The 15,376-nt window shown below is 45.1% G+C and overlaps 1 protein-coding gene across 1 annotated transcript in view; it reads left to right on the top strand.

The window, feature by feature from the left end:
- The window catches only part of EHD3 (EH domain containing 3), a 30,155-nt gene extending 18,031 nt beyond the window's left edge, over positions 1–12,124 (top strand). The window contains exons 4-6 of the mRNA XM_063391158.1: positions 7,175–7,587; positions 8,572–8,736; positions 10,107–12,124. Of these exons, the coding sequence (XP_063247228.1) occupies positions 7,175–7,587; positions 8,572–8,736; positions 10,107–10,634 (1,106 nt within the window). The 3' untranslated portion in view covers positions 10,635–12,124. The remainder of the gene's footprint in view (positions 1–7,174; positions 7,588–8,571; positions 8,737–10,106) is intronic.
- The last annotated feature ends 3,252 nt before the right edge of the window (positions 12,125–15,376 follow it).

The raw sequence follows: 15,376 nt of genomic DNA, 5'->3' as shown, positions 1-15,376 counted from the left end.
CACTAAACACATACTGTTCCACTGAAATGCTCAGCTCTTACAGACACGCTGTTCTGCACTTCCTCTTAAAAGCAACAGAAAAATGAGCAGAAAATCTGCACAGTTCTCATTTTTATTTCTAGAAATACGTGAAGCCATGAGCCTAATACTTCTGACCTGAAAGCAGCATGCAAACAAAAGGTCAAGATTATATTTGGTGTTTAAGAAAGCCAAATCATTATTTTGTTTAGTACTGAGGGCGAGAGGGACTGTTTTCTTCATTGGGTTTGGAAATACTGATATATTTTGCAGTTCCAGAATTGGAAGAGCAAAATAAAGTAACACAAAAAACCCAAGATTAAATGGCTGCACAGATAGAAAGGGCTGTGCTTTTTTCTATTCCTATTAACATACAGCAAGCATTTAATTTGTATTACTAAACAAGTCTGATTTTTGGAACAGCTGTGCAGCTTGTCCATTTGTTGTGCACTCTGCACTCCAGAAATATTCTAAGCATCTACTGCATTGAGGGAAGGTGGTCATGCCATCAGCATCTCATCAGTTTGCATTATTTATGCCCATCATGCATTCTTCCAGCATCCTGAGCAACAATGGAGAAGGAATGTGTTTCCTGGTCACTAGAAGCTATCAGTTATGGGGGCCATTTCAGGCCAGCTTTTCAAACGTGATTTCTCCTGAAATTTAAAGTATGAATACAGGAGAATTCAGTTTGTGTTTGGATGCTATAGTAAAAAATCTTCCTTGGAATCCCAGCTACATATCAACACTGCTATGCACTGGCTTCTCTGGAAAACTTGGCCTGTGCCTTCAGGTGCCTTCTGAGGTCTCAAAATCTGGCTAGAAACTGTTTTCAGAATTGGCCCAAGTACCAGGTAGCGCTCAGGTCCATCTGTCACAAGTGGCAAAGATATAAACTTGTAGATGGGACAAGTTGTGACTGTGTACACAGGAGCCAAACAGGCTGTTACAGGGAAACTGAGCTCCAGTCAATGCTCCCCTGTTTTGCTGCACCTCATTTGAATGTGCCTGGTGAGGTTTCGTTCACTTCCCAGTGACAAAGCGAGGGCCCCATCAGGCTCCCAGTCTCTTCCCCACCCTGAAGCCCTTGCAGTAAACAACATGAGAGCAAAAGGCCACACAGTCTGGCACTCCAGGTACTGCTTAATGTAAATGTTAGTATTGTTGCTGGCTGAGAACAGAGACCTGCTGTGCTTTTGCCTTTGCTTTGGAAACCTTAAAGCCTCCAAAACGTATTTAATGTTTCCATTAGTTCTTGGTATGGAGGAGGAGGAAATGTGGAGCACTGGCAGGAGGATGTAGCTCCCCGTGCTCTGAATCAGCAGCTCCAGGACAGATTATTCCTTTGAGTATAGGCATAGGCAGAAATGATTGGCAAGCTGGGCCTGCTCTAAAAATTAGGGCATGCGACATTCAAAGAAATCTTTTCATCCCAAAGGCCTTCTGTGTACTTCCCAACACACCCACAGATAGGCATTACAGGAATCTCTTTATATTGCCTTGGAAGGCAGCCACTTCCAGAAAGGAGTATGGCAGCTTTTTACAAAGGTGTTTCAGGATGAGCTGCAGTGAGGTGTATCCAGTACCCGTCCCTTGCTTTTCATTGTACCTTCTGTCCTCTCCTTGCTGGCACCACCAGCTCCTCACCTCCAGAGAAACTTGCTCAAATCACTGTTCTTCCACCCAGTCCCAGCTGTTTCCTCTCTGATACTCTTACCCAGCACCCTTCTCTCTTTAGGGGACACCATTATTCTCTGGGTCTCATAACAGCCACCCAACCCAGCTTCCCACTTGCTTTGTGTGTCCTCAAAGGGATATGTCACTTCCCCCTCCCTCTCCTCATTTTCTTCCTCTGACCTTCCTTCTCCTTTGCTCACAGCCATCTGTCACACTTGGGTAACACCCGCCCCTCCTGGCACATTCCCCCTCTCCAGTGTGGGCTGCCTGCTTGTTTTGCAAAGACATAAGTCTTCCCTGAACTCTGAAGAGCTTTCAGGCAGGACATCACTGTGACCAGTTGGACTAAGCCTCAAAAGCCTCTTATTCAATTATGAAAATTTAAGTCATAAGCTCCCTGGAATCAACATTCATTTTATTTCATCTCCCCAGAGCTGTTCCCTCTCTAGGCAGTCAGTGTTCTGAGGGTCAGCTGTCCCATCTTGGGATGTTGTCCCCAGACAATCAGAACCGGTGTCCCACTTGACAAATAGGGACACTGCCATAAAACTGTGCCTTATAGAGGGGCACAGTCTGGTAAACCTTTCATCTTTAGATAACACCAGTTCTAGAAAGATGCGAAGGAAGTTCCTAGTGACTAAAACTCAGTAGGAAAGAGGTGAATTGCTAAAAGTAGCAGCACAAATTACAGCAGTAGTAACAGCAAGCTGTGAGATATCTGGTGCAAAGCAGCAGCTTTGGGGTTTTCAGCACATCTTGATCTGTTTCCAATCAACCCCATGTGAATTCCAATACCACAGGACTTGTGGCTATGGTTCCACAAGACAGGAAATCAATAGCATGCTTGCTACCAGTCAAAAAAATAGCACAAACAAACAAAACAAACCTAAACCAAGAACCAGTGTCACTACATGGTGAGAAATGCTGAACTCCATGTCCACTCCCTGCTGGTTTAAATTGGCTTTAAAATCTTACAGCCAGGCAGATTTTATGCTGGGTCAGGTATCATCCATCTTCCCACAGTCAGCATAAAGACTGTATCATGCCTGATCTGACTTGGCAGACTGTAATTGCATAATCCTGCCAGATCTTGGTGAACTGCATGGTGCCAGGTATTCCCATGGTACGCAGACAAGAGTTCATTAGGCCAGCCTGCTTTGTGGAGTCTAGATGGCAGGGTGTCTGCAAGATGATCACTTGCTCTGCAGGCTGAAACCACTGACAGTCCTGCTGACTTGTCAGCTTTGTGTTAAGTCTGTTGAGTCCTTTTCATGCTGTCAGAAGGAAACCTGTCCCATGGAAAAAACATCTGATGGAATAAAATTGTTACTGTGTTCATCTTGTCCTCCTGCTACTGTATGATTTGGATTCATTTTCTCTTCACGTTGACCTTATCTGGAGGTTGTGAAAGAAACTACATCAGTGATGTTAGATAATGTTTAAATATGCAGCATATTTTTCAACAGGGATGCAAGTACAACAGACAGGAATTACTGAACAGCAAATTCTTCCCTTTACAGTTCTGTCTGAACATCCCTGTAATAATGGTTTTGCATTAATGCAGCTTTGGCAAGCAGATGGCTTCCCTACCGCCCTGTAAGTTCACAATAAAACCGTGCTGAGTTCTGTGGACAGCTTCACACATCCCTGAAACGCTGCCAAAGCAGAGATAGTGACTGCCTGCTTTTGGGAGAGGCCTTAGCAACACCCTACACAGGGAGGCGTAGGGAGACATAACGCATTTGCAGTGGAATGAGCTAAGGACACCAGGAAAACTCCTAATTTGACTGCAGATGAAGATCAGTTCTCGGTCTAAGCTCACACAGTAATAAACTGCCAGAAGAAAGAGGCAGGCCCAGTGGATCTGTGAAACAAAAAATGGGCCAGGAGGGAAGAAACCAAGGCAAGGCTATAATGTTTAAATTTAGTTACAGAATAAGCCTCATGTTTTCAGGTGTTGAACACCTCCAGCTCTGGCTGGAGCCAGGCAAAATGCCCCAAGTTCTCTGTGCCATTGAAGAGCCCTTCAAAAATGAAAGCTCCAAACTAAACATTTAAATATTAATCTAAGACCTTGTTTTTAAACATCTTTATTAATAGCTTGCCCTTAGCCATTTACACTGTCATCTTGCTATCCAAATGCTTTAGTAACAATCTACTCTATTATACACTAAAAGCAAGACTAAAAAGTCAACCCCATGAATCACATCTGTAGCAATTCTCTAGGCACTGTGTGTGAAAACACCACCACAGCCAGTAATTCTGAGTAGATAGTTGTAAACAGAGCTCTGTCCCACATCATGCTGTGTGTTAAGGAACTTCACAGCACTCGGGATAATTTTCCCTCTTTCCCTCTGTAGTGTTCCATCACTTAAGAACAGAATACATACACTTGCACCTTGTTTTTCCTGCCATACAGAGGAATGCAGCTCTGATCAGTAGCACTGCTCACACAAATCTTGTTTATGCTCAGCTGGGCACCGAGAGGAGAGGTTCCCCAGAGCCAGAGCAAGTGGGACATACGAGGGGAGGGTGTGGGTTGGGCTTTTGTCCCAGCATGGGATGTAAATGAGTCCATGGTGATGTGTCAGAGCAGCCAACAGCAAGTGTTACTCTCCAGGGCTTTGTTCTCTCTTTAATGGAGATATGCAGGACAGCTGTCAGGAGAATATCTCTGAACAAGCAAAGAAGTCAGGAAAGAAAGTCTGCTAATCAATCTAGACATTTAATGAAGTCCATAGGGATATTCAAGACTCACTGTATATTACTGTAGCGGCTGGGAATACACAGAGGGTCTGAGCAGATATTAATTTCATTTTCTTGCTGGGTAGAGCAAGATTTATTTTTGTTAATAGGAAAGAGGCTCAGGAAACAGATATCTTCTAAGTGCTACTGTGGATGCAGGCTTGATACAGGATAAAAACCATGAGAGCTAAGCACCTAAAGATAGTTTTGGATACACCTTGAGACCCAGGCTAAGTTCAGTCTCCCAAGTCCTCATTAAATACCAAAACTACAATTACACTTTTTTCTATACTTCCCTTCCTTTAAGTAATCAGTTCCCACTTTTACTAAATCCCTGCAAGGTGGACTGAGTGTCAGGTGCAGACACTTTTCCACCTCAGCCCCTGTTAACACAACAGAGAGCGTAACAGTGACTGTTCCTCTCCTGTCAGAGGGAAACCATCCACACGATCTGTGACATCGCTGTAGCAGTGTCAAGGTAGCCTAGAGAGCATGACTCCCTTTCACCTGATTGTCCCAAGAAAAAGACTGGACAAAGTAGCCAGGGTACAATTCAAACATGTGCCAGCTTGACAAGAAAACATCCCACTCCACGAGATTTGACAAGGTTAAATGCATAAATATCTCCAAATAAAGTCACCCTGACTCACTGCTTCCATGACGAAGAAGCAAGCTGGGCAGCTCTGCATATGAAGAATAAACTGTCCTGCCATGCCAGATGACTTCCAGCCCTGGCAGAAGTGAACATAAAGTCTGTCTAATCACTGTTTAGCAAAGTTTGAGGGGGCACAGGAGGTCCCTGTTTGCACATCCATTGATCTGCTTGCAGAGGGACAGCTGACAGCCTGAACCCAGGCCAAGTGAAGTGAGGTATCAGCATTGACTTTGCCCTCTGCCACTGCCCCCAGCACAGCTTAAGAAGGACGTTGATCTTTGCAGCAGATTTGCAATTGGAGCAGTGGAGTAGAGCTCCCTGCAGTGAGAACACCTGAGGTGAAAAAGCTGAGGTTAGCACCTAAGGTTAAAAAAGGCTGTTAATATCTGAAAGCGAGCAGGATCAAGTTTATTTCAATTTAAAAAAAAATGACTTGTGACTGTGTTTGAGGTCAGACACACAGACTGAGTAAGAGATGCAGTTATCAATATAATATATTGAATGCTCAGCAGCTCTTTGTCAAAGCTAATACTGATTCTGAGTTCTCTGAAGTCCTCAGCATCAAACGTAGCTGAGCAAAGAGCCAGGGCCCAGCATTGCTTGCTCTTGTTAGAGGAGACACTTGTGTCCTAGTGAGCAGAAGGACACTGGTGGAACAAACATCTGTCTTTCATTTGAGATTTCTATAGATCCCATGGAACAGAGTAGGCAAAGTGTCCACACCCAAGAGCACATACCTCACATGCCCACACTGTGCTGCCCCCTTTTCCTGTAAGGAGCAAACTGTAATTGACCAAAGCAGAACATGGCCCAGTAATAATACACTGAAGTTGTATAAAAGTTCTCAGTGGCAAAAAGTGATTACCAATTTATCCAGCTGAAGAGAAAGTTCACATAGGCTCTACTCCTGACATGAGAGCCAGGATTTCACTCCAGTTTGCTTAGTCATGGAAAAAAAAGGCCAGTCTGATGATTGGGATGCACTGGTTGCCCTCAAGGTTTTAGAGGGGACAGAAGGAAAAAAAGAAAAAGAAAGGGGAGGAGGAGGAAAAAGCACTGAACTAATTATCATGTATTTATTCATGAAAGCCAAGATTAAAGTAGTATATTAAAGGATTTGAATGCAAATAGCCTTTGCTCTGTCCTCATTTCCCTTAACAAAGTGCAGCACTCTGGTGACTCAGATAACCCCAAATGTTGCACAGCATAGGGACAGCCTGACAGAGCAGGGGGAGAGAACCAACCAGTCTCTCACCAAGACTTTAAAGAAGGATAAAAAATGCCACACAGCTAGGAAAAAAGGTAATTTTATTGCTGTCATTACTATTGTTTTAGGGACTTTTCCACACACTATTTATCATGCCCTGTAGTGCTTAGAGGTGGACCCAGTCTGACACTGAATCCATTATCTTTAGTCCTGAGGCATGTGAAATTTGAACCCACTGTTCCTGGCCTGTGTCTCCTCTGGTGTTCACAGCAATGCTGTCTGCTAAGCCTCAAGCTCTTGGCTAAGTGAACACAAATCATTTGGCTTTGTGCACATTACTCTGGTAAGGAAGGTTATTTGCATGCTGGGTTTTGAATTGGATGGGACAAAGTTAGTCTTGCACAACTAGACAAGACCTGAGATTTGTTAAGCAGTGGAGATACGCATCTCAAACCAGTCCGGGTGCAAGTATTGCCATTACCCAGCTTTCTGCAGCCTTTGTAGGCTGTGCTGATAGCCAGTCATTCACAAACTAGACTGCTCTTGTTGCCACATACAAGACTTGTTCATTAGGTGTTTGAATACAGCAGTTGCTCCTTGATAGGCATTTGTATGAAGATCTGGGGCACAAGTTCAAGACTTCTTTGGGTGATCTCTTAATCTCTTAAGGACAAGAGCTGTCCTTAACTGTGTGCTGTGACATTTCCATGTGAAGAACTGTGCCTCATCTGCTTATCAAGCTACCTGCTCTACTGGGAAAGCCACTTCCTTGCAAGCTTACCCTCAGTTAGGTACAGATATAGTTCGAGTACAGCAAGTAGGCTCCCTAGGCCTGTGTTTGCTTCATCTCTGCTCTTCCTCCCCCTCTGCAGGTTATGACTTCGCTGCTGTACTGGAGTGGTTCGCTGAGCGCGTTGACCGCATCATTCTCCTCTTTGATGCTCACAAGCTGGACATCTCTGATGAATTCTCTGAGGTCATCAAGGCCCTGAAGAACCACGAGGACAAGATGAGAGTTGTTCTCAACAAGGCTGACCAGATCGAGACTCAGCAGCTGATGCGGGTGTACGGTGCCCTCATGTGGTCCCTGGGAAAGATCGTCAACACCCCCGAGGTCATCAGAGTCTACATCGGCTCCTTCTGGTCCCATCCCCTGCTCATCCCCGACAACCGCAAGTTGTTCGAGGCGGAGGAGCAGGACCTGTTCAGGGATATCCAGAGCCTGCCCCGCAACGCAGCCCTGCGGAAGCTCAATGACCTCATCAAGCGAGCACGCCTGGCCAAGGTGGGTGTTGGCATGGAAGCCCCAAGCATTTGGTTTGGTTATCTGCAGAATGCAGCCTGTGGAGAGGTGGTTTTGGCCAGTCCAGCTTGCAGAGCTGATGTATCCCACTCTTGTTCCATCCCTTTTAACTCAGGCCCAGAATATGAGCCCTATGCCAATATAGGAAGGAAAACAATTCCTGTGTTTGGTGTGTCAATCATGGCAGGCCAGAATGAGGAAGGTAACTATAGATCAAAGCAGGTAGCACTTGAAGGGATCTGGAAAGCAGTTACTCTGTGGTAGCAACTTGAGAATTAGGACCAATTCAGTATCTCTGAATCATACAACAAGGGAATTGATAAGCTCTGGGTCTTTTGCTTTAAACTTTCTTAGCCATGGGAGATACCTGGTTTAGATGGATGCAGAGGAGGTGGAGACACACAAATGATAAATAAGCTTGTAGTATCCCTGAGTATTTGAAATAAACTGAAAGAAGCCCCTAAAAATACAGGAAAGAACCCCACGACAATTGAGAAAAGAGATCAAAAGATCCCTCAAAAGCTTTTAGTGCAAGGGTCTTCATTTCAAGAAGAAATGCTTGGTTCACCTATAAAAAAAAAATAATATTGCATAAGTTAAGGACTAGTATTCATACTAAAACATTGCACCTGTATGGTCGGACTGGAAAGGGCCTGTTCCCTTGAAGGCCATGCCCAGTGGAAAAAAAAAACCCCACCACTCCCTCCAGAAAGTTCATATGAATGTCACTGTCTGTATGCTCAGGACCACACCTTGTTTTCGCCTTGTCTCAGCACAGCCAGAGCACACAGCTGAGCATTTAGCACTGGAATAACAATCCATGGGGCACGGCAAGCTGAGGAGCTGAGCTTGCTCTTCAGGGTGGGACAAGAGGGGAGTTGGGTCCTAGGCACGGACACTTTGCTGAGAAGAATTTTCTGATGTATTACTTGACATTTGCCTTCATTCCAAATTAATTCCCTTCAGGTCCATGCCTACATCATCAGTTCCCTGAAGAAGGAAATGCCCTCAATGTTTGGGAAAGACAATAAAAAGAAGGAGCTTGTTAACAACTTGGGAGATATTTATGCCCGGATTGAAAGGGAGCATCAGATCTCGCCAGGAGACTTCCCTAATCTGAGAAAGATGCAGGTAAGCAGTGGCATCCTGGCAAACATCCAAGGAAAGAGCATTAGAGTAACTGCAGGGAATATAACAGAGCCATGCAGACACTGATTGTTGCCACCTGTGGGGAAAGCCTGCTATAATGTTGAAATGTGCCTTAAAATATGTGCAGGCTATATTTGGGCATGAGCACTTCTTACCCGTAGAGCTCATGTGAAGCATTACAGCTTCACATTCATTTCTCATATCTTTGCCTGAATAGCAATTTACAGCAAATGTTTTCTTCTGTTTTTCTTTATTTTTAATTCTGCGTTCCATTTGCAGATTTTTCAGGCCTAAGCATACTATTAATTTATAAGAAAAGGAAATCTGTGTCCTGAAAAGGCTTCATATGCCACAGTCCTCAAGAGCTATATTTGTCTTGTAATTCACTCTTTGTTTCTAGAAAAAGGAAGGTGTGAAAGCTTAAAGCCCCTTTTCTATTTTAAGCAGAGAAGCAGGTTTTCTGTTCTGCAGACCAGAGACCTGGCCCAGTGTTCACACAAGTCAAAAACTTCAAAGGACCTTGGGTCAGAGCCTTGTATTGTTCGTTCAGGCAATGCTAGACACTGCTGCATTGCTGCGTGGCTTCAGTCCAAGCAGAAACCTGAGTTCTAGCTGTTGAGGTTGCTACTAGTTACCTATGGAAAACAGCACTTGACTATTATTTTTTCTTTTTGAAAATACATTTTCCCTAAGATTTTGGGAATGAGATCTATGGGGTGTATCCAGTAGGAGATCTCCTTCACTGGTTGTTAAATTGTGTGTTTTAAAAAAACTGTATTAATCCTGTAGGAATTAATAGTGTGGAGTTAATGGGTACAGGGTGAAAGATAAAGCTGTAGGTCTTTCACAGCTACGAGAGAGTTCTCTGCAGGCCCTACTCAAAGCCCTTTTGCTCAGCTGTGAAGTTACAGAATCTGAGGCATGCTGTAAAGACATGCTCACCACCTCTTACAGATGTGCTGCTGTCTTGATGGCATCTGAAAGATGTACTGCATGATGATGAGTGCAGGGGTCTTTTGCAAGGTGGCGTCTCTTTCCCAGAGTGTGGAAGGGGGAGGGAATGTAGAGCACTGGCTGGAGGATGTAGCAAAAGCACACCACCAGTTTGCCTTGATCTATTTGGTCATTTTCTGTAGGACTTAAGAGGGGATTAAGGCAAGGGCAAAGCCGGCCAGGGAGACCCCATCCCCTGCTGAAAGCAGGGCTGGCAGAGGAAGGAATGCCAGTCTCCCCACTCCTCTGCAGGAGCAGGGGTTTGAGAGCCAAGCAGCAGGCAGGCAGCCCACTGTCCACCATTACTCCACCATACACGGCCATGTCGCTCACCTCTTGCTGTGTTGTCCCATTTTAAGGATCAGTTGCAAGCCCAGGATTTTAGCAAGTTCCAGCCTCTGAAGAGCAAGCTGCTGGAGACCGTGGAAGACATGCTGGCCAACGACATCGCCCAGCTCATGGTGCTCGTCCGCCAGGAAGAGTCCCAGCGGCCAACCCAGATGGTGAAGGGAGGAGCCTTCGAGGGCACCTTGCACGGCCCCTTTGGCCACGGCTACGGAGAAGGGGCCGGAGAAGGCATCGATGACGCCGAGTGGGTGGTGGCCAGGGACAAGCCCATGTACGACGAGATCTTCTACACGCTCTCGCCTGTCGATGGGAAAATAACTGGTGCCAATGCCAAGAAGGAGATGGTAAGGTCTAAGCTGCCCAACACCGTGCTGGGCAAGATCTGGAAACTGGCTGACATCGACAAAGATGGCATGCTGGATGATGAGGAGTTTGCCTTGGCGAATCATCTCATTAAAGTCAAGTTGGAGGGTCATGAGCTGCCAAATGAGCTCCCTTCCCATCTCCTCCCTCCATCCAAAAGGAAAATAACAGAGTGAAACAAAAGGTTACAGGGGAGAGGGAAAGGGAAGGGGAAAATAAAAGATCTAGAAAAACATGTTTACTTAAATTATACCTTTAGATGTGACATCACATTTGGATTTATAACTACTTTGCTGTATGAAGAACAAAATCTAAAGCAGAACAAAAAAGTCCAATCCTTCATGGTAATATGCAATTAACTCTTTCAGTGTACTGTCCCTGCTTTCTAATGTGTAGTCTGTAAATATGAAGGTAAAGAAAGGATGTTGCAAACTAGGAGACTCTGTTAAGCAAGAGTAGAAGAAAACCTGAAGTGGGCTGCATTTTTGGAGAGTGGAATAGGGACTAATAGAAATCTGCTAACTGCCAGTATCACTCCTGAGCTTTGGCTGCACCTTCTGCCTTTTAATGGGTCTTGCAAAATTCAGGAGACTTAAGAGAAACCACAAGGTCTTCAAGCTATTGGCCAAAATAAAGAGCATTTCCTAATTAAAATAAGCCCACACTAAAATACTAGATACTAAACCCCCGAGTTAAGAACCTTAGGAACCTCAACTCACCGTTAAGATGCAAATCTTACAAACATTCCCCTGTCCTTAAAGAAAATACATCAATAAAATCTGAAAGAGCTCTGAACTGGGCAGCTGGAGTTCCTCATTGTTCACTGTGGGACAGGCACTCAGAGTTCCCAAGCATCGCTACCTCCCACTCAGTGCCCGGGGGAGATTTGTTCTGCAGGCGTGGCCAAGAGAGCCACACCCCAAGGGAAGCAGAGGGAGGGGCCCTAGAGGTGGACAGGGTTGGAAGGGAGGAACACGGCTTGCAGGCTCACCTAGCATTTCACAGCCAGTGGGTAGTGTTTGCTCCTTGAACAGTTGTGGTATCTGTGATTCCTGTGAAGTGACGTGTTTGCTCTCATCGTGCACAGTGAAAGCTGTGAGGCCCCGTTCTCACTGTACAGATACAAACCCCACTCTGCCAGGTGGCTCCAGCACAAGGGCAGAACACAGAAGGGCATGGGGCAGAGCTCGCTCTGCTCTGTGCCTCCACAAACCTAGCCAAGATGTCGGCCTTCACACAATCCTCACCCACAGTAACACTGATCCCCTCTAGAACTTGTACCCTGAGCCAAGAGACTTTCCCCACTTCTTTCATGCTCTATGAGATTTTTGTCTTCAAGACCCAATTTTAGCAGAAATCCCTCAATTTCCTATTTCATTGCCTAAACACACACGTGCGCGCACACTCTTCTGGTTTTTGTTGTTGCTTTGGAGCAGTGTGTTGTTCCAATCCTGTTGTCACTTTATATAAGCTGAGCTCCTACTGTGATGAAAAACCAAGATAAGTATAACTTATTTTATATCTCTTGTGTTCATATTATATAGAGAAATATATTCTGTGTATGTAGGATGTGCTTCTTGCAGTACATTTATCACTTGTCTTAAAAATTAATGCATTAACCTTTTTTGTACCCTGGTCCTAAGACATTATTAAAAAAGAAAGGCCAGATCTGTCTACTTCTTTATATAGCAAAATGAAATGCAGCTGAAAAGAAAAAAAAAAAGCTTATTTCAAAGTGCAGCAAAGGGAGGAGATTATCCTTATGCACATTCCCAAACGTGCATGTACAGATCAGCCCAGCTGGACTCGAGAGTGCACTGCTGAATGACTGCAGTTGACATCTGCAACATCTTTCTCTCTTGGCAGTCTAATCACAAGCCCCATTCTTGCCAAAGCAAGAGGAATTGTACCCTTGGTTCACCTTGTTCAATGCAGGGGAGAGAAAACAACCACATTTCAGTAGAAAATATATTGAAGGAGTTTCTTCCTGCCAGTCACAGATAAGAATGCTACAAATTTATCGAGATCTGGAACGGATGCAAGAAACCTCAGTCTTTAATCTTACTAATTCTACTTCTGTATTCATCCTTTCTTTTCTGTACACGTTCCTGACAGTGGTAGTTATCCCCAGAGTGGGACAGTGAGACGCATGGAGTAAGACAGGGAGAGCAGTTAGGATAGTCCTAGGGAAGCACTTGGAGAGAGGGTGTGAGCTGTAGTAGTTGGCAGAGTTTCTGTTTAGTATCTATACAGGATGAGAGGGATGAGAGGAAATCATAGGGTGGAGAGCAAAAGCAATAAATGCAAATTGAGGGAAAAGCCAGCAAACTGTCATTCCAGTTCAGCTGCCCAGTGACCCCCAGTGTAACTCATCACAGTACACATCTGCTAAGGTCTTCTGAGGAATTCGCATCCATCAGACTCCAGCTGAGGCTGAGCAGAGCACAGTGAATCAACCCTGCCTCTGTGTGGGCACAACTATCTGATGGACACTCATACAGCACATTGTTTGTGCCACTCATGTCATGCTGAAATTTGACTCCTTAAAAAGCAGAACATTACTGGTTTTCTCAAAGCGGATGGCAGAAGGTGAGGTGTAGTCTTTTCTTCCATGTACGTTCCAGCAAGGTGGTCAGGTAGGCAAAAATTCATTGTAGCAGCAATCCAACAGCTTCCAGGGCACATTTGTGCCTGACTGTGCATACAAGTTCACAAGCCAAACCACTGGGCTGTCACTGTCGGTAGCAGGTTGGTATCAGTGCCTGCCTGCAGTTGTGCTTTAGATTAATCTCAAGGGCTCACTGTTACACAGGAAACAGATTTCCTGTGTTGCTGGTAGCAGCAGTTACCCCTGCACCATGGCTGGGCTATGCCAGCCCATTCCACAGCTCCTGCCTGCTCCGTACACCGCTTCTCTCATCCCTGTGCCAGCCTCTCCAGGATGTTCCCGCAGGATTCACCCAGCAGGGCCAGCAGGACCGCAGCACAGAGAACTCTGCCCCTCAGGAGCCACTTGGTGCTGTCAGAACACAGCTTCCCCACTCGTGGTGGGAGAGGAAAAGGCCGCACCAGCACTCCACTGACACACACACGTTACTCAACAGGCTTGCACCGGGGTCTGCACGCAGGGCAGCAGACAAAGCAACCCTGCTACAGAGCGAACAGGACAGCTGCTCGGGAGCTGTGTTTGCAGAGGCACGTTATGAACAGTCCTCTTCAGTCAGATAACTTTATCCAGCACATTTCACTTTCACTAGGCTCTTCAGGAAATTAAAAAAAAAATTCAAACAAAATCCCACTAGAACACCAAAACCCACATCAAACCTTAAACACCCTGATGTTCTCTATATAAAAATACCTGGAATCCTGTCTCTCCACTATGGCCATGGGAAGGTGTGTGTATTTCTCCATTCCCTTCCCAGACAGCAGTTGCAAATGCACACACACCCCATTTTTTTTCCTTTTCCCTTCCGAGCTACGACTCACTGGGCAATCCCAGCCACCGGTATTGTTTCCCGCATCTGTGGAAGGATGTGATTTCCCAAGCCCACCAGGACTCCGGGCACTGCCCGCAGGCCTGCAGGCAGTGCATGTTCCTGCCAGTTCTCAGAGCCACACTCCAAAGGCAGTTATCTGCATCCCACAGTGCTTCCTTTCTCCAAGAGCAGTTCTCAGTTACCGAACAAGATTTCCTCAGGAGGTTCTACAGAGGAACCGATTCATTTGCTCTGTCTGTGGGTAGGGGATTTTGTCATGTGAACGTATCACTACCACTCACTGCTCTGATCCTCTCATGTCCTTCTCTACCCATCCTCACACAGAAGAGCTTTCACAAGGTTAGAAAAACAAAAAGGGGTTTTTTTCTTTTTTTTTTACCTCTCTACGTTGGAACTGCATTTGGTCTCTCTGGGAAGGATCTAGAGCAGAAGCATCTGCACCTACTATATGGTGCTATATGGTCTAATATATGAGTTTTTTGAAAATGAAATTCTTTCTGCCGTGGAACATGACAGACAGATTAGATCAACAGTGCTATACAGCCATTTATTTGAAGGGAAGGATAATAATTACACTAAGTTCCCTGAATAAGGTTTCACAGGAGGTGTGTAGCTTACCAAAAGGCAATTACTTCTGAGAGCTGGAATTTAGCCAGCATGCTGAAGTTCAAATGGATTTTTAATCAAACAGAAAATGTTAGAATCAGTTTTTCCATCACTTTAAGTTCCAACACAAACTTCATGCAACAATGAAATTCAGATTTAAGTCTGGAAACTGTTCTTTTAAATTGCTCTCATTATGCCTTAATGCTTTGTCCGTACGACAGCAGCCTTTGGTTAGCGAGCAAAAGTTATGGGTTGTTTGACCTTACAGAGAGGGACAGTGTTGCTACAAGCAGAGCTGGAAATGCAGACAAGCTCCTCTAGAAGATCATGCTACACCTCTTACATCATGGATAGTTTCTACCTCTGCTATTGTTCGTCTCATGTTCTTTAATTACAGAGAGAAGCTGCGGCTCCACATTCAGGCTTTGGTAAATCAGGGGACATGACAGACTATTTAAGCCCTTCCTAGATGCAGAAGTCCTCAAGTTCTTCAAAGCCTGACAGATGGGTGGGAACACTCATGGACAACAGCACTGAATTAATTATTCCAGAGGAGCAGCTTGACTGGCAACATCCAAGTTATTTTGGTGGAGTTTTCATAACATAGCATAGCATCTATTATTTTCTGGTCTTTCCCTTTCCTTCCTTGTGCTTATGAGCCTTTCCCTCCTCTTCCTAGTCTGTCCAAGGGTGGGGGAAAAACAAGGCTTAGTTTGGAATATCAACATGCTAAGAAGTTCAAGGCTAGTGCAGGCAAGTCAATCGCCGCGTAGCTTTCCAGCTCCTCTAGGCACTGCTGATGGAGTAACAAATCC

The sequence above is a fragment of the Prinia subflava genome, chromosome 2 (genome assembly GCF_021018805.1).
Source record: "Prinia subflava isolate CZ2003 ecotype Zambia chromosome 2, Cam_Psub_1.2, whole genome shotgun sequence".
In the NCBI taxonomy this organism is placed as follows: Eukaryota; Metazoa; Chordata; class Aves; order Passeriformes; family Cisticolidae; genus Prinia; species Prinia subflava.
The sequence above is the reverse complement of the archived record's forward strand: the minus strand, read 5'-3'. Positions and strand labels throughout refer to the sequence as shown.